The sequence below is a fragment of the Pelodiscus sinensis genome, chromosome 1 (genome assembly GCF_049634645.1).
Source record: "Pelodiscus sinensis isolate JC-2024 chromosome 1, ASM4963464v1, whole genome shotgun sequence".
In the NCBI taxonomy this organism is placed as follows: domain Eukaryota; kingdom Metazoa; phylum Chordata; order Testudines; family Trionychidae; genus Pelodiscus; species Pelodiscus sinensis.
Genome location: NC_134711.1, coordinates 23,208,496 through 23,228,244, shown reverse-complemented (window position 1 = coordinate 23,228,244; position 19,749 = coordinate 23,208,496). Strand labels below are relative to the sequence as shown.

The window sequence follows — 19,749 nt, the reverse complement described above, 5'->3', positions numbered from 1 at the left end:
CATAGCCTTAGCTTCTTGATTAACACTTTTAGGGATAATATGACAACCCAGCAAGGAATTCCTTAACCACAGTCATTTTTATGCTAAAGAAACCACCAGAGAGTTAGTTCTTTGCAAAGTAATGAATAGTACTGAGCGGTGTCCACCCTTAGTCTGATTTTACCATCTGACTTGGAAATCTGGTCAGCATTTCAGACAAGGAAGACCTTCCTGCTTTCTCTCTTCAGCCTGCTTTTTTGGCTTGTGGTGATGGATGGCCCCCCTTCTCCAATAATCCCCCTTTTTATTCCAGTTTTTGACCCGTTGTGCTATTTACCCAGACTGGAAAATTCTAACCTCAGCCACACAAGCCACACCTGAAAATTAATATTGTCCCATGAGAGCCGCCTGTCAGTGAGAGTCACTAAAGGTGATGACACTTACGACGTATCTTGGTAGTCCTCTCTGAGGTGTTCCACAAATACTTAAGCAGGATAATGTGTCTGGAAGAAAATAACCTTCTCCAAGTCAGATTGCTTTATTTATTCAACACAAACACAAAATGGAAGACAGGATAGAAGGCAGAGTACAAAAATGGAAATAATGAAAGAAAACCAAGTTCATGATTTGGAACAGACATATCCTGCCACTTTAAAAAAATATGTTCTATTTCATCACTTGTACTGGGCAGTTGACAAAAAGCTACATACACTTGCTAGGCAGTAAATACAGCAAAATCATCATTACAGTATAACAAATTCTTCTTTACACAGTTGATGTACAGTAAGTCCTGTAATTTTACACATAGATGGTTAAGCCAGATAACTGCATCTGCAGTAGCAGAGTGTACTGCTGTGATGCCTCCTTCGTATTTGAATTGTTATCTGTTCCACAGCCTGTTCTGGGTGACCTCAGTCACATCCTGGAGAGTTTTTAACTTTCCATTTCTGCAGCAAGTATCCAAATCTGCCATGGTAGTTTCGGGTTGTACATAAGCCTTGCAGAAGATTGAAGCCAGTAATCATCTGTGTCAGCTATTTCACAAAGCGCTTATTTTGTGACTTCTTGTGCCCTCCATTCGGCACTCCAACCTTCATCAGAGTTCGAATCACAATATAATAAAGATTCTGCATTTATTAACCGTAATTCAGATTTTCAGCAACGACAGTAGGAAGATAGCATTATCGTTGAATTTTTTGGGCCACTTTTAGGTTTCCATGTACCTGTACTTCATTCACTACTTTCATAATTTCAACTAATGAATAATACGCAGAGATATGTCAAATAGATTATACCACTCCCCAATAGCCCCAAATTCTCTTTTGGCATGCTAATAATTAAAGATCATATTCAACCCCAGTATTTATAAAAACAAGGACAAAGCCTGGATGTTTTTCAAAGTGTGTGATGTCTGCGTTCTACATTTCATAGATGTGTTCACATTTCAGAGACCTTTCCTAGTATCTGAGAGGATGGAATCTGTGTAAAGTGAAATTAATCTACATAACAAAGCACATTGTGGAGGGGTAGCCTTATTAGTCTGTTTCCACAAAAAGAACAAGGAGTCCAGTGGCATGCTAAAGACTAACACATTTATTAGGGCATAAGCTTTTGTGAGATACATCTCAGTTCTCCAGATGCTTGAAGAGAAAAAAAATCTTTTACATTTCTTTTTGTATCTCACAAAAGCTTATATACCCTAATAAATTTGTTATTCCTTCACATTCTAAAATATTAAATAAATAATAGAAGAAATATGGCTTTAATTTGAAGATGCTTCAGGACATTTCTAAACCATGTGCACTTCATGCTGCAAGAAGAATTCCTCTGTTATTTATTAAACACTGCCCAGACCTAACAGACCTCACTAATCAGACAAACCCAGCCATATAAACATTCAGGCACAACTCATTACACTAGATTGCAGCCTTTTTACAATTTTGTTTTTATTGTTAAATTTAAAAAAATCCCAACCAAGTAACGAAATCCTGTCAGCTGCAAACCCATACAGCTTTCTAGGACGCAGTTCCAAGCATTTTGAGGGTCCAGCCTTTCCAAATCTCAAATACTGTTTGGCTATGTCTACACTGCAAGTTTTTGCAGCAGAAAATATGTTAATGAGGGATTCATTAGGATGAGTCGTGATGTCATTAGCATATTTTCTGCCAATTCTTTTTGCGCAAGGGGTTTTTGCACAAAAAGAAGCAGTGTAGCCGCTTCCGTTTTGTGCAAAAAAAACCCCTTTTGTGCAAGATCCTTATGCCTCTCCCAGGTTTTTTTGCGCAAAATGGAAGTGGCTTCATTGCTTCTTTTTGTGCAAAAACCCCTTGCACAAAAAGAATTGGCAGAAAATATGCTAATGACATCGTGCCTCATGCTAATGAGTCCCTCATTAGTATATTTTCTGCCACAAAAACTTGCCGTGTAGACAAAGCCTTAGAGATGACATTCGCCAGTGTAATAACATGCTGCAAGTTTCTGCAACTATTAAAATAAAAAACTAGAATTTGAAATAAATATGGCCTGCTGTGTAGGTCAGTATCGAAAGATGAATAACCAATTAACTAATCACAGCTCAGTGTGCCCCAGAGAATCCTTGTGTAGGTGTGACACTAATACAGCGTGCTTCCACTACTTGAGGCAGAATAGTCCTATTAGTGAATGGCAGCATAGGGATATCATCTATGAGTCACTTAGGATTAATGCTGCTTTGTAAAAAGGAAACATTCATTTTCCATGTGTTTAGTACAAATGAGTGACAGGATGAGCAGGCTGGGCTTCCCACACATTCCTGAGGTTCAGAAATGAAGACAGTCTAGTGTGATTATAGAAACTGGATTAAGAATCACCCAGAAGTGCACTTTGAAAAGCAAGTTAAACTGTCTAACAACATAAAAAAATCTGTTTCTAGCCACTGTGCCCTAATGTATTTTAAATGTGATGCACACAGACACTTACTTCTGGACAGAGGTGCCTTGAGCACCATGTTTCAGTCCACAGGACATGTGCGTACTGGGGCTGTAAAGTCATAGACTAATGCAAATTTGCAGCTGACAAGCCTCAGAAGAACTGAGAGCTTATATAACACAAGTGCTCTTACCTAATAGAGGAAGTCTGCAGTGTGCTGGGATAGGTTCTTGTTTATCTTTCCCTTATTCTTCCTGCCTTCTCTTTCTCGCCTGGCTGCTTACACCCATCTCTTAAGGCCAGAAGTTTCATTCTGCTGCAGAAACACCAATTGTTTACATTAATGCTGATTATTATTTGTTTTATTGTGGCATCGTCTTACCCTTCCCCAGAATGCTGGCACCAAGGCTCTTCATCAGCTGTTCTCAAACTGTGGGTGGGGACCCTAAAGTGGATCGCAGCTCGGTTTTAATGGCATCAGCAGGGTTGGCTTAGACTTGCTGGAGCACAGGGCCAAAGCTGAAATCTGAGTATCACTGCCCAGGGTCAGAGGGCCTTGAGGTGATGAACTTTGAGACTCTCTGCTCTAGACAAATTTTAAAAATGAAATATAATGCAATGGTCTCTAAGTCATGCATTTTGTTGTATGCCAAAGGATAAATAACAGCCACTTTTCGCAGTCTGGTCAATTTTGGCTCCTGTCATAGAGCAACATAAACGTCCAGAAAGTAGTCATACGGTACTATACTGCAATAAGATCCACTCTATAGACACTATCCATTGAAACAAGTTTTTTCCATCAGTAAAGGGAAAGTGGCCCTGAATAAGTGACATTTGTACTAGCTATCTCATGTCTTCCATTATATACAGCTGCACATGGGCTCCTCTACAGCATAGGTGTGTTTGTATAAAACCACTTGTATATTATTAATTTCATCTTGTTAACAGGAATGAGTTAAAAACTAAATGCTGTAACGTTGGATCTTTAAAATGTGCTTGTGTGGTCAGAAAGGAATTCTGCCTGGCTTAGCCAACCTTGTCTCTTATTGCATCAGCCCCCATTCCCGTTTCTCTTGCTAATGATGCCACTCACAATGCTGCATTTGCCTGTTGCTCCCATAGCCATCTTCTCACTTCCTTCCACATTGCCCCCATGTATGGCATTCCTGCCTTGTGTTGGTGAAGCCAACCATGACCCTCACCACATTCAAATCCTGCCTGAAGCCAAAACCTAAGACAAAAATATGCACCTACATTACCATCTTATTGTTAAATCATAGGAGTGAACAGCTCTTTTATATGGAGAGAGGAAATAATGGTGGGAGAGGCCATAAAGCTCCTGGATGTGAAACTGTAGTTGGTTGTGAGGGATGGGGTGGGTGAGGAGGCTGGATGTTGGAGAGAGAAGTTAAAGTGTGGCTCCCAAGTCCCCTTCATGTCCCTTCCTGGCTGGATGGGGGGGGGAGGGGAAGAGGGAGGAGCCTCAGGAGTCTACCTTGCAGAGGGGTGGTGGAATAGAGGCTTCTGCCCAATGGGAAAAGGGAGGGACTTGGGGCTTCTGGCCAGAGAGAGAGAGAGGGTTTGTGTGTGTGGGTTTTCCCACTAGGGCTGCCTGCTGGAGCTCAGGGCCTCAATGGGAGCAGGGCTGGAGCCCCAGCAGGCATCTAGTGCAGGGCTGAATCTCTGAGCCCTGGTAGGAATATCTCAGCTCTTGAACTTCTGAAGACTGGCGTATGCAGGTCAGCAGCTCAGTAAGTTTGGCCACATTCTCTATATAGAGTTGCAGTACATACCGGTCCTGAAAAATGTAGTGGGGCATGTCATTGATCCTGCCCCCATTCATTCTTTCCTAATCCCAAATCAAAGGCTGTGTCCTCAGCATTTTCTCAGGGGCCAAGGAAAGCAAGGCCAGAGCTGTGTCTGAAACCATTAGTGCTACCTCAGTATCAGCTAAAGATGTCCCTTAACAGCACTTCAAGACATCTTGGCTCCCTACTAGCAGCTGAGACTGTAACCTCACTTTAATAGCCCTATCTCATCTGGAGATGCCCAAATGACAGCATGTCCCAGAGGGCTACAAACACTACTGCATGCTTCATATAGCATAAAATAGCCTCAAATTCTATCCCAGTGAAAGCAACTCACTTCTAAGACCATTATTGTATCAACTGCTACTTAGTGGGGTAGGAAATATGGTCACCCTGAGAATCTGGCTTATCAGTGTTTGTATTTTTTTACAAATATTCTTGGTAGAAATTGCTTGTGCAACAATATTATTTTTCATTTTTTCTTCAGACAAGCTGTTCTGAAATATTCAGTCAAGTTAGAGAAGCAAGAATATAATGATGCTGATCCTCCTTCCTGGCTTGGGTATGATAGTGCTGGAAGCGTACTCACCCTCAACAAAAAATCTAGACCAGGATCTGAAAAAGCTAAATCCTTGTCCCAGAATGAAAACAAAGAAGCTACATAACATCATCTGTATGTCAAGGTTGTTTCAGCAGAGAGTGTAAAAATGAAACTGCAAGTTCCTGTTTTTAAAACTGTAATTTAATAAAGGGGATTGTCCAGTGGCATTGTGATGTTTACTTCCAATCTTTTTAGCAGAAGTGGGCTCTAGACTAGCAGTACATACTGGTCCTGAAAAATACTGTCCTCATTCACAATTACAGTGCAAAGAAATGAAATTAAGGTGCTGCTAGACTATTTGTTGTTTTTTAAGTTTTAACAATTTTTAGTGAGTTTTCAGATGCTGAATCAGGCTAGTGAAATTTCAGATGTGTTCATCCTCTCTCAGGAGTGTGCAGCATTTATACAGCTTGCAGAGCAGTATTTATGCTTCATGATATGGAAATAACAAAGAAGCGATGTGTGTGGTGTTCTTATTTATCGGGAGGGTCTGACTAGGGCCTGCCCCTATTCGTGGACAAGCCCTCTAAGCTCTCACAAAATTCGGGAATTCAGCAGGCCACAGAATTAGTTCATAACGAGCCAGAGCAATGGAGGCTAGCCAGATCAAAGGGCCTTTGAAAAATTAGCAGAAAAATCTACTGTCCTAATCCTGTAAAACAGGGCTACTCAACTTTGGAAGCCCCTGGAGCCACAACGATACTCACAGCACATACTGAGGGCTGCAACTTAAATGTGGTTGCATATACATGTAAATATATGCAAATAGCTTCTTTCACACAATGCCCTGACACTCCCAGCACCTCCTCCTTGGGGGCTAGAAATGCTGACACCCTGTACCCGTCTGTTCCAGCTAGTCCATCCGCTTGCATCTTTCAGTGCTCACCCCACCTGGGAGACACCTCGCTACGTGTTGTGGAGAGTGTTCACTGTGGAGGCCATGTTCAAAGGATCCTACCTGCAGGCCACGTGTTAAAATCCGTGTAAACCCAAACCATACTTTGGGCCGCAAACAGGCTGCATGCGGGTCGCATGCAGGCCGCATGTTGAGTAGCCTTGCTGTAAAACATATCTACATTCTTCTGCTAGTGCATGGTGTTCCATTTCAATCAGTGAGGCACCCTGTGGGAGTATATGTCTGTGTGGATCTAACTGGTTTTACAAAGTACCAGTCAAGAAACAAACAAAACAATTTGACCAAAATAGTTAAAGAAGCTTTGTGTTTGAAAACTTCTTCAGGAAATTGGAACCTTGCACATACTTACTTTTTTTTTTTTTTTTTAACCTTTGCCATTTCAAATTATCAGTGTTGCTCCACCTCAAAACTGCTCTCTCTCAGATAAAAAAAATTACACAGATTAAGGGGAAAATACTGACTGCTGTAATTTTAAACAAGTGGCATGAGGGTAACAAGAGTACCTTTTATTCTCTTCCAGTTGTGCATTGGCAATAGCACATTCAGGAAAGCAGCCAAACAGGACAACTTTACTACATATCCTTGGGATTTAGAGTGCATGTGCGCGCACAGAGCATGGTGAATTATGAACAGCAGTGGGGCTATGAGTGCCTTTGCTTTTCTCTAACAGCTGCACTCAGTATGAGGTTGAATGGCTTCAGATTAAATGTAAGTTGGGAAAATGAAACTTGTGTACTTCTTGTCCAAATCCAGTGTACTGTAATCAGACAAAGGGTTTCAGAAATTTAATTTATTACGTATTTGTACTGAAGCAACAGATAGAGGCCTCAACCAAAATCAGGGCCACATTGAACTAGGTGCTAGAGAAACACATAGTAAGAACAAAGCCCTGCCCCAAAGAGCTTGCAGTCTAAACAGCCAGGCTGTGTCTACATTGGCACCCTTTTCCGGAAAAGGGATGCTAATGAGACAAGTCGGAATTGCAAATGCCACAGGGAATTTAACTATCCCCTGCGGCATTTGCATGAACATGGCTGCCGCTTTTTTCCGGCTCGGGGCTTTGCCAGAGAAAAGCGCCAGTCTAGACGGGATCTTTCAGAAAATAAAGCCTTTTCCGGAAGATCCCTTATTCCTGATTTTAAGAGGATCCCTTATTCCTGATTTTAAGAGGTACACCAAGGCCTGATGAAATGCATCCTACAATACTCAAGGAGCTGATAGAGGAGGTATCTGAGCCTCTAGCTATCATCTTTGAAAAATCATGGTAGTCTGGTGAGATTCCACAAGACTGGAAAAGAGCAAATCTAGTGCCCATCTATTAAAAAAAGAAATAAGAACAACCTAGGAAACTACAGACCAGTCAGTTTAACTTCTGTATCAGGAAAGATAATGGACCGAGTAATTAAGGAAATCATCTGCAAACACCTGAAAGATAATAAGGTGATAAGTAACAGCTAGCATGGATTTGTAAAGAACAAATCCTGTCAAATCAATCTGATAGCTTTCTTTGATAGGATAACATGTCTTGTGGATAAGGGAGAAACAGTGGACGGGGTAATGCTAGATGTTAGTAAAGCATTTCATACGGTCCCACACAACATTCTTATCAATAAACTAGGCAAATACAACTTAGATGGGGCTACTGTAAGGTGGACACATAACTGGCTTAATAACCCTTCTCAGACAGTAGTTATTAATGGTTCACAATCCTGCTGGAAGGGCATAACAAGTGGGGTTCCGCAGGGGTCTGTTTTGGGACCGGTTCTGTTCAATATTTCATCAACAATTTAGATATTGGCATAATGAGTACGCTTATTGAGTTTGCAGATGATACGAAGCTGGGAGGGGTTGCAACTGCTTTGGAGGATAGGGTCATAATTCAAAAGGATCTGGACAAATTGGAGAAATGGTCTGAGGTAAACAGGATGATGTTTAATAAGGACAAATGTAAAGTGCTCCACTTAGGAAGAAACAATCAGTCTCACACATACAGAATGGGAAGCAACTGTCTAGGAAGGAGTACGGCAGAAAGGGATCTAGGGGTTATAGTGGACCACAAGCTAAATATGAGTCAACAGTGTAATGCCGTTGCAAAAAAAACAAACATGATTTTGGGATGCATTAACAGGTGTGCTGGGAGAAAGACACGAGAAGTCATTCTTCCACTCTACTCTGTGCTGATTAGGCCTCAGTTGGAGTACTGTGTTTAGTTCTGGACACCACATTTCAAAAAGACGTGGAGAAATTGGAGACGGTCCAGAGAAGAGCAACAAGAATGATTATAGGTCTAGAGAACATGACCTATGAAGGAGGACTGAAAGAATTAGGCTTGTTTAGTTAGGAAAGGAGGAGACTGAGAGGGGACATGATAGCAGTTTTCAGGTATCTAAAAGGGTGTCACAAGGAGAAGGGAGAAAAATTGTTCTCCTTAGCCTCTGAGGATAGAACAAGAAGCAATGGGCTTAAACTGCAGCAAAGGAGGTTTAGGTTGGACATTAGGAAAAACTTCCTAACTGTCAGCGTGGCTAAATACCAGGATAAATTGCCTAGCAAGGTTGTGGAATCTCCATCTCTGGAAATATTTAAGAGCAGATTAGATAGACATCTATCAGGGATGGTTTAGATGGTACTAGATCCTGCCATGAGGGCAGGAGACTGGATTCAATGACGTTTTGAGGTCCCTTCCAGTTCTAGTGTTCTATGATTCTACACATGTATATATCCCTCCCCTCTAAATGCCCTCAAATTTTTGAAATTCCATTTCCTGTTTGCTCAGCCTGGAGAGCTCATCTAGCAGCTGCCCTGCTGACTCCTTGCTGCAGTCATGCTCCTGTCTGGAAACAGGGGAGACGGTGGATCTGCGGGGAGAAGAGGCTATGCTGTCAGTTCTGAGCCAGCTGTAAAAACATTGATAGCTAAGAGCAGATCACTCAGGGCATGGGGCAAAAGGGATACAAGAGGGACCTGCAGAAGTGGTGTATATGAAAGCCAAGGAGCAGCAGCAGGTGCACTAGAAAGTCAGGGAGGCTAACGGTCGCTATGGTACAATATTTAGAAAGTGCTGCATGTAATACTTGGGGGAGACCCCTTCCCACGAGCCCCAAAAATACTTAGGAAGTCAGAGTCACAGGCCTCCAGAGTGAACAATAAGGAGGAGGGATTGGACAAAGAAGAGCAGTAGGGGACAAGTGAATAGAGTGTCACAGTGAGCCAGGGCCCGTTTTTTACTCCAGAATAGTCGACCTAGTCCAACATTCCAGCACAGGTGCACCTGATGAGAGAAGGAACCTGTTAACTGTGCAGTTTGCTTTGATATTGCAGGGACAAACCTGTTCACTTACTCTTTTTTAATGATGATAGAAGAGGAAGCAAAATCTCCAACAAAGGTAGAGTTGCTATCTGGCGCCCATTGCCCTGTTCTGTTTATGTGCACCAGGATGTCCCATGAATCCGAGATACGGATCTCGAAAAATCTTTCCAGGAGGTACTCTGCAATTTTCTGCCAAAGGTTTCTGGGAAGGGCTTCCTTATTTCTTCCACTCTGGTAGGACACTCCAATGCCACCCAGCAGTTATTTCAGACACACCAATACAGCTCCCAGGCTAGCAGCATATGGACTTGGTCTGCATATGGACATGTGCAGAGCAGCCTCCTTTCTGTGTCGGTTACCCTCAGGAGTGAGAGATCAGCTAAAATCACCACTTCCTATGGAAAACAGTGCCAGTATTCACTTCATTTGCCGTATCTGCACATACTCATGCCCAGGAGCTGCCTCTCTTATTGCCCCAACTCCCAATAGGTCTTACTCACTATGGCTGGGATTGCCACTTTGCTCTATGAATTCCAAGTGGAAGTGAGAACGTGGTGCGTGCAACTTGGGTGTGTTGAAGGAAGTGAGTTCAGTATGCCACATTACTGTTTATTTTGTGAATACTCACAATGGTATCTTTGTTCATAGTACCTTCTGCAGCTAGAAACATGGCCTTGAGGGCCTCTCCACACCAGGGACATGGCTCAGCCAGATAAGCAAGAGGATGCGGGATGACATATTCTGAGATATCCTACATGGCTCTGGTGCTTCTGATTTCAAGCGTGGGGTTTGGCAGATCGCCCTCAGGGATAAAATGGACAAGGATACAACAGAGAGGAGAACAACATAGGAAAAGGAGAGATGTGCAGCAGAGATACTAGTGCTTCTCAAGCAGCAAAGAAACGTGCTGGAATTCTTGTTGACCCTCAAGTTCAACAGACCTATGTTCACCTCCCTCTACAGCCCATAGAGAGCTGCATTCTCATATCTCCAGTCCTCTCCTCCCCAACACTGTACATGGCATTCAGTGCTGCTGCACTACTTCTACCACTCCACCCTAGGGAAGAGTACAGACAATCACAGCACCAAATGCACTACTAGTGTATCTGTTTGTGAAATGAAAATGACTCTTCTTTCCCCTGCATGTATAACATTTCAGTCAGTTATAAAATATGTCTGTTTGCTTGGGTTTGGAATAAAAATCTGTTTATGGAAACTTAATTCTTCATTAGTTCATAACATATCCTGGTTAGGGTTGACATCATTCGCAGATAACAACAAGAGGTACCTTTGCAATGTTGTATTACTTCAACAAACTGCACTCATGAAAAGGTTCATACCAGGTGTAAAAAACCCCAATGCCAGGCAGAGCACACTACAACACCCTCAGTACTCAGTATCTAAATGGTCTTTCAAAGTCTCCCTGAGCTATATAACTCCCCGCTGAGCTCTTCTTGTAGCCTTAGTATCTGGCTGCTCAACATCAGCCTTCCCACCTTCTCAGCTGAAACTTTCTACCGTTTGCTTCTCTGATATTATGAAGCACGCAGCAGGCAGCTATAACCATTGGGAATTTTTTTCATTGAGGTCTAATCTTACGGGATAAGCAGTTCAAGTTTTACACAAATCCAGAATTCACAAGATTGTACACAACTATAGAAGGCACTAAAAGTAAAACCTGTTTCATACAGCAGTTAAAAAACAGCAGCCATTTAACATATACATATGTTAGGCAAAAAAAATCCTCACTTAACATATTGTTTACTATATTTTAATAAGTCACTTTCACCATTATTGTACAGTAATCTTTCTTCACTGTTCCTTGAATTTTAAACACCTCTGACCTATCAAGGAACCTGCAGCTTGATAGACTGGAACCAGCTTTGGCTTTTAAGATGCACTGAACCATCTTGTGTGTCAGCCTTAATCCATTTGTTTCTTTCATTCATTTGATTTAGATGACCTGAAAAACAAGACTGCATTCAGTTTGCTATCCTGTCACATTAACAATTTCTTCCGTATAAAAGTTTATACAGAGCATCCTGGAAACATTCTGCAAGAGGATTTTAATGGAAAAAATTGGTACATTTCTTGAGATATGGGATCACTTTGTGTTACTCTCCTGACATGATACCATTTATTCTCTGCAATCTTTCAGTAATATGCCAAAGGGATGAATCTGGTGAATCATACTATTTTCTATTACATAAAATCATGTACATAAGAATTGCAGTGGGAAGAGAGACAAGCTGGATGAGGTAAGATCTTTCACTGGCCCAACTTCTGTTAGTGAAAGAGAGAAGTTTTCAAAATGCATCTGCCATGGAAGCAAGAAGCTTTTATTCCAGCACAAACTTATCTCAGAAACATGGATGAATACCATGTGCTATAGAGCTGATTTACTGGGACCAGTGAGCTACTTGTGGAAATGCTATTCTTATTACAGCAGTATGTAAAGAACCCAACTGAGACTGGAACTTTTCCACATGAATGTAAAGCACCTACAGTGGTAGGAGATAGTCCTCGCCCTGACATTAGGTGCCTAAATCGCAGAATTAGGCCCCACTGGAATTCACAAAGCTATCACTCTGCTGCCTCTGAATTCAATAGGTGCTAAAATCACGTGGCACCTAAATTACGCATAAAAGTTTCTAGGTACCTATGTTTCTGTATCTGAGCAAATGTATTGCAAGTGTATCCTGGAGTGATTCACAAACTGGGGAAGGGAAGATAGGCATTCTGCCTAACTCACTTGCAAGACCTGATCCAGGAGGCAAGCTCAGAGCCTGCTCTGATCAGGCCCTTTAGAGATGAGCTTACAGAAAATGGCTGGGGGCAGAGGGAATCAAGACTTCCTTTATAACTTTTAGCATAGTGGTCAGGGTATCCACCTAGAACAGCTCTGGGCAAGAGCCTGTCAGTGTGCTGGATATAGTCCACCAAGCCCTTTCATACAGCCCATGCAGCAGCTCCCAGCCCCACCCTCTAACGTGCTGCCTGGGAGCCAGGCGTGAACCCTTTCAACTGCTTCTATTTAAAGGGCTCACACCTTCTGGGCAACTGCTAAGGCACGAGCCCTTTAAATAGCAGGAGCTGAAAGGGCTCGCAGCTCCCGCACTCTGCTAACACTTGCCTCGGAGCTGCAGGGGAGGCACAATCCCTTTCAACTCTTGCTAATTAAAGGCCCCGCCCCTTTGGCCCAAGGCCCCGCCCTTTCGGCCCAAGCCCATGACCACTTGGAAAATGTTTGAAGTGGCCTCCCTTCAAAAATGATTGCCCACCCCGACCTAGAATGTAGGAGACCTCCCAGTTCAGGTTCCTTTCCACCTGAGGGTGAGAAGGAATTTGAACTGGGATCTGCCACTTCACAGAAGGTTGCCCAGACCAGGAGGCACTGGGACATTCTGATGGAGGAGAGATTATCTCCATCTCTCCTGTTGAAGCTATTTCACTATGGATAACTAATGAAAGAATTATTGGACCAGAGAGAGAGCGAGAGCGAGTGTGTTCTAGCATGAGATTGAGTCTGTAACCTGGTGGCTAGAGCACTCAGGAGGAAGGCTCTGGACCCAAGCCTTCTCTACCAAGCATTTTTTTAAAATTATTTATCCACAGTGGAAAAGTTTCAACAGGAAAGACTGAAGAAGGGAGCTGAACTAGCAGTGATGTGTCTCCCAAGTGAACACTCCTATCACTGTGCCAGATGTAACAAGGAAGCACTCTCACTTCCTCGCCCTGTGGGTTTTTGCTAAAACCGTGTGGGCACCAAATCCAAAAGAGGGGTTTCAGCTGAAAATCCCAAGCAGACAGGCTGCAAGGAGGTGTCTATTTCTGGGAGAGGACCAGGGTTTAGAATAGGGATTTTAGATGTCCGGTAATTGAATAGTTGCATAGCAGCCTCTATCTGGGGGGAGCTCAGATCCCCTGAGGACAGAGACTGCTGCCACAAAGCAGCCTCTGCCTGCAGGTAGCCTTGGCCCGCCATGGACAGAGGCTGGTCTGCATTCTATGGAGCAGCCTCTGTCTGCAGTGAGCCTGGGTTCGCTGTGGGCGGAGGCTGCTTTGCAGCAGCCTCCCCTGCTCCTCCCCTCTGATGTTGCTGCCTCTGAGGAAGGCAGCAGCACGCAAGGGGAAGGGAGGGGAAGGTAGCACCACAGAGCTGGTGTTGGGGGGGGACCAGCTTTTAAGCTGGCTCCCCCCAGCACCAGATCCTGCTACCCCCTTGCTGCCTCTGATACAGAGACAGCAAAGGGGGAAATGTGAGTAGTCGAGAAGTTTAACCGATAAGCCTAGGCGTATCATTTAATTGTATAGTCAACTACTCGTTTACATCCCTAGTTTAGAACACTATCCTCAACTAGGCATTTCCCATTGGTTAGTTTTGGCAAGGAGCTACTTCCCTTGCTGGCTTTTATTAATCCCATTCTTAGGTAGCCATCTCTCCCCCTAGGCGACTCAGTCTTTGTGAATGTCAGTGATTTTATTGGCACCTACATTTCTTTTTGAATCTAGCTCAGAGAAATTAAGTGATTTGCTCAGGGGTTTGCACATAATCTGTGGCATATCTAGGAATTAAACTCAGATTTCTAGAGTCCCAGTCCTGTGTTAGTCACAAGATCAGCTTTCATTCTGAACTCTTTTCTAAATATCCTGCTATTTTAATTTTCTGATGACCTTACTGCTTAGATAAGTGTCTAATTTGTAAGTTTAGCACTGTGCCTAGCATAGCATGGGGCATATACTGAAGAAACACCCTAGAACAACTGGCAAATGCACTTTAGTTCAAACCTGCAACACACAGAACATGAAAACCTGGCCCCACTGAAGTCTAAGACAAAACCCCATTAGTACTTCTGTTGGCCGGTTTTCATCCCTAGAACCTCAGTCTTCTTCTTGAGCAGAAGCTGCCTCTACTTCTGCAGTTCTACGGTGTCAATAAGTAGTTGCCACTATGACAGTCTGGACAAGAGGGCTGAGAAACTATTTTAAACCAACAGAGAGGGCAGTTTGTTTACCCAAATCTCCCACAGAGCAGGCAGGGATGACAGTTTCCTAAGCACTTTTGGGACCTCCATTTAGAGGTCCCCGTGTTTATTTCTCAATCCCCATGGTGATGAGAGTCCCATTGAAGCTGTGCTCCTATTGGTCCCCCTCCTCAATTTGGGTCAAAACCCAGATTTCTCAACTCCATCTGTCCATATACCCCGAATGACTGTCTTTGAAAAAAACATGTAAAAATAAAAAGTGGAGTTCATGACAACGTAAGATAGATGGATGGGCTGTGCAGAATATTTGTCACTGTTGAAGTTTTAAGTTTCCTCAGAAATCTTATCTGAATCCCTCTTACTTTTCATTTGCCAAAGCTCTGTGTAGGGAAATAAAGATAGAAATAAAAAGAGAATTTGGCTTCTAAGTAGAGACAGCCCTTAAAACATGAAATTGGACTGAATTTTAAACATAAATAAACTCCAACTGTCAAAAAAAATGAGCTGACAAAAAATAAAGGAAAACAATTTTCAGCTCTTCCCTTAGCAGAGTGGTATGGTATCTAGAATATGGCCACTTTTCTAAATTATGAGAGGAGAAGTCAGAACAAATAGGTGGGGCATAGAAATATATGCCAAACCATGGAAGTGGGAGTTGAAGGTGCCTGGACATAACAACTTTTTATGCCAAGTGTGAATCTCTTTGGTGTGTTTTCATAGACTCCACCAAGCATCACAGCATATGTGCTGATGAGATTTCATGCATCATTTACCTCTTATTAAATTATTGCTACAGAACTGGTGAAAATCTTTTAACAAAACAAACAGAAAAAGCATCTGAGATGCTTCAAAGTTCTAAAGTTGTCTGGGCTCAGTTTCTAGTGCATTAATAAATATGACTGATTCCCTTTTCTTTCCTTTGGAAGTTTGCCTTGGCCACACTAGTGAGGAACATAAGACCAACTTCCTGGAGTCCTGTATCTAAAGTTCCATTCCACTGGGACATGGCACCAAGAGATCTAGGGGGAATAGATTTCCAAGTCGGGCCCCGTTAGCAGTTTAAAATCACACGCAGTAGCGTCACATATTTTAATGCAAATAAAAACTTTCCAACTAAGCTATTATCATTTTATGACTGGGCTGGAATTTTGCCAGAATAGTTCTTGAACACATTTTTTTCTTAACACATCTCAGTGCCTGTCCTGTGCTCTGTTTTGTAGACTGCTTTGCTAACCTGCTTAAAATATGACAGTAAAAGCCATTTAGATTTTTGTGAGTGTGGACAAGGCTTTAACTTCAAAGCACACCATTCACGCTGTCAGGGTTATGCACCAAACATATGGCATCTAACCATTTGTCATCCCTTTCAACTTAACACACAGAAAAAAGAATCTTTCCACATGTTTTGATAGTCAAGATAACTTCTCTAGACAAAAGCAAGTGTGCACAAGCCTTCCCGGAGCATAGCAAAGCTAAAATGATCCCTTGCTAAGTTACAAGACACAGAAGTTTCTTAGGTCTTTTAATGTGAATTAACAGAAGAATAGCCACTCTAAACCTACAGATCTATAGAGAAATCATCTGTATGGATCTACACGCTATGGATAAGAATGAGAGCTGTGTTTCACATTACAAAACACAAATCTTGGGTAACCATTCAACCCATGTTGGCCAGAACAGTACCCTTTTTAAGCTTTTTGTGGGGGGTCATGGCATTTTTGACAGAACTTGCCATTTATCCTGTTAATTTTTGTCAAGCACTGGCAAGAGGAAAAAGGACAAATGCTGACAAATATGGGGCACACTCTCTTAAGGGGCGTGGAGGAACGTTGAGGGGTAAGCAGCTACGCCAGGTGCTCAGGCAAGCGGTGACACCAGATGGCTCAGTCTGACAGCCCAGACACTAGGCAGCTCAAATGGATGGCCATCCATGGCAGGGCTTGGCCTGCAGGTCAAGATGCCACGTAGGACTAGGGCCATTGGTGACACCAAGCAGGATGTGGGGAGATGGCTCAGGCCTAGCGTCCAGTTTTCAGTTAAGAAAATACAGTCACCCAACCCAAACTTCTTTCACACGATGATGTGAAAAATTAGAAAATCATTCTTTGCAACCAGATTCAGACCTTGGATTGCTCTCTGTTAAGGCAGGAATAGATGGAGAAATGCCATGGCCATTCACTAAAAATAGCTTTTTATTCTCACCTTGTGACAAGTTCTTGACCAAAGGTTGATTGCAACTCTAGTTACAATGAACCTTGACCAGTCTCAAAAAGTTATGACTTTCTTGAGTAAAATGGAAGATGAGACCAATCAAAAATCAATCTGTTGGACACAAGCTGATCTAACATGTTAGCAAAAAACTGGCTTAACTTTCTGACTCTAAGGAATATAATCTTTTGCAGATTTCTTGTAGCGTCTTGCTTAAAGGAGCAAAGCTTCACCAAGTTGTACATACGGATACTGTGAAATTGTTAATAAGGTCTCTTCTCACTCTGTTTGGGTGACAGAAGTTTAGCAGCATTTGTTTCTAGGAAAGAAGGAAATTCTTGAAGAAGTGCCTTGAGAATTTAGAGAACGTTTGTGATAATCTACTTTGTTGGGACCAGGGCTCAAACTTGAAAGGCAGCCAACGGTTTTCAATTGCTTTCAAGGTGTTAGGGAGAAGTGGCAATGAGCAATGACAGATCCTAGAAGAGAAAGTCCCCTAAGCTGAGCCCTGATTCTCTGGGACCACTGGAAAGAGAAGAGTTGGGAAACTCAGATGGCTTTGATCCTTGCATGTCTCTTAAAGATGAGTTGACCTCATGGTCAACCATGCCAATATGACATATCAAGCAGTATTATCCTGGAGTGTTCATCACTACATGTGGCCAATAGTAAGGAGGCTCTAAAAGCCACCAAGCCCGTCTCTGCACCAAGAGGCAGTCTGAAACTTGGCTAGGAAAGATCCAAGATACTGAAGGATGTTGGGAGTTATTGGCCATCTCTTTCAATGATGTTTGCAAGGTAAAGTGACCTCCTGTGAGGCAGGACTTAATATCTGTTAGTGGAAGGGTGAGGTGTTTCCCACTGACATTCAGCAGATGGGAAAGTCTTAGGAGTGGCTTCCCCTACAGTCTTCAGAACCATAATCTTTGGTGTCGGACTAAAGGCCACAAGGGATGGAAGTCTGCTCACTTCTTTCTAGGGATGTTAAAATGTGATTATCTGGCTAATCATATTGTATCAACAATGTGATTAATTGATAAGTGCCACTGTGAAGAGCCGTAGTGAGGGTAGCTCCAGGAGTCCCCTCCAGCTGGAAATGAGCAGTCCTGGCTCATGAGGACTTTCTTGAGAGAGTGATCAGGGAGGTTGTGGGGCCCTTAGTAGATGAGGGAGGTAACCTAGAGACAGATGATGTGGGAAAAGCTGAAGTACTCAATGCTTTTTTTGCCTCTGTCCTTACAATACAATACGGGAAGGAGATGGGCAGCCCTCCGTGGAGAAAGAACAGGTTAAGAACTATTTAAAAAGCTAGACACACAAATCCATGGGTCCAGATTTAATACATCCAAGGAACAGAGGGAGTTGGCAAATGTCATTGCAGAGCCTTTGGCCATTATCTTTCAAAACTTGTGGAGATCTGGAGAGGTCTGGGATGACTGGAAAAAGGCATCTGTAGTGCCCATCTTTAAAAAAGGGAAAATCCAGGGAACTATAAACCTTAGCTCAGTCCTCAGAAAAATCATGGAGGGGATCCATAAGGAATGCATTTTGAAGCACTTGGAAGAGGGGAAAGTGATCAGAAATAGTCAACATGGATTCACCAAAGGCAAGTCGTGCCTGACCGATCTGATTAGCTTCTATGATGAGGTAACTGGCTCTGTGGACACAGGGAAGTCAGTGGATGTGATATACCTTGACTTTAGCAAAGCTTTTGATATGGGCTGCCACAATATTTTTGCCAGCAAGTTAAGGAAGTATGAATTGAATAAAATGGACTGTAAGGTGGATAGAGGGCTGGCTACAGTTGGGCCCAACAGGTAGTGTGATCAACAGCTCAGTGTCTGGTTGGCAGTTGGTTTCAAGCGGAATGCCCCAAGGATCGGTTCTAGGGCCAGTTTTGTTCAATAACTTTACTAATGACCTGGATGAGGGGATGGATTGCACCCTCAGCAAGTTTGCAAACAACACAAAGCTAGGGGGAGAGGTAGATATATTGGAGAGTAAGGATAGACTTCATAGTGACCTAGACAAATTGGAGGATTGGGCCAAAAGAAATCTAATGAGGTTCAACAAGGACAAGTGCAGAGTCCTGCACTTGGGACGGAAGAATCCCAAGTATTACTACAAGCTAGGGACCACCTGGCTAAGTAGCAGTTCGGCAGAAAAGGACCTGGGGATTACAGAGGATGAGAAGCTGGATATGAGTCAACAGTGTGCCCTTGTAGCCAAGAAAGCTAATGGCATATTAGGGTGCATTAGGAGGAGCATTGCCAGCAGATCTAGGGAAGTGATAATTCCCCTTTATTCGGCTCTGGTGAGGCCACATCTAGAGTATTGTGTCCAGTTCTGGGCCCCCTCACTATAGAAAGGATGTGGTCGCACTGGAGAGGGTCCAGCAGAGGGAAACCAAAATGATTATGGGACTGGAGCGCATGACCTATGAGGAGAGACTGAGGGATTGGGCTTATTTAGTCTGCGGAAGAGAAGAGTGAGGGGGGATTTGATAGCAGCCTTCAACCTCCTGAAGGGAGGTTCCAAATAGGATGGAGAAAGGCTGTTCTCTGGAGTAACAGATGGCAGAACAAGGAGCAATGGTCTCAAGTTACAGTGGGGGAGGTCTAGGTTGGATATTAGGCAAAACTACTTCACTAGGAGGGTAGTGAAGTATTGGAATGGATTACCTTAGGGAGGTGGTGGAATCTCCCATCCCTAGATATTTTTAAGTCCTGGCTTGACAAAGTCCTGCCTGGGATGATTTAGTTAAGGTTGGTCCTGCTTTGGGTAGGGGGTTGGACTCAATGACCCCCTGAGGTCTCTTCCAGCCCTAAGATTCTATGATTCTACGTGCCAGCTGGGCTCTTACTACATTTAAAATACAGAGGAACAGTGATCAGCGCTAGCTGGAACTTCTCAGTCCCAGCTAATACTGAGTACAGCAGCCCCCGCTCATGCCATTTCCCCGCTGTGCCTCTGCCTCCTCTGCTCCCCGCAGAGACAGTGCTATGGGGAACTGGCTTAAAGCCGGATCCCCCCAG

General features: G+C 43.1%; 2 protein-coding genes across 4 annotated transcripts in view; one reads left to right on the top strand and one right to left on the bottom strand.

Moving 5' to 3' along the window:
* Positions 1–5,462, top strand: part of FBXL13 (F-box and leucine rich repeat protein 13) — a 229,336-nt gene extending 223,874 nt beyond the window's left edge. Inside the window, exon 21 of the mRNA XM_006137531.4 lies at positions 5,182–5,462. Coding sequence (XP_006137593.1) covers positions 5,182–5,359 — 178 coding nt within the window. The 3' untranslated portion in view covers positions 5,360–5,462. The remainder of the gene's footprint in view (positions 1–5,181) is intronic.
* The window catches only part of FAM185A (family with sequence similarity 185 member A), an 85,937-nt gene continuing 66,695 nt past the window's right edge, over positions 508–19,749 (bottom strand). For 2 of the 3 annotated variants that reach the window (XM_075926832.1, XM_006137562.4), the window contains one exon: positions 508–11,484. In XM_075926832.1, the coding sequence (XP_075782947.1) occupies positions 11,369–11,484 (116 nt within the window). In that variant the 3' untranslated portion in view covers positions 508–11,368. The remainder of the gene's footprint in view (positions 11,485–19,749) is intronic. The other variant, XM_075926836.1, reaches the window with a different exon arrangement.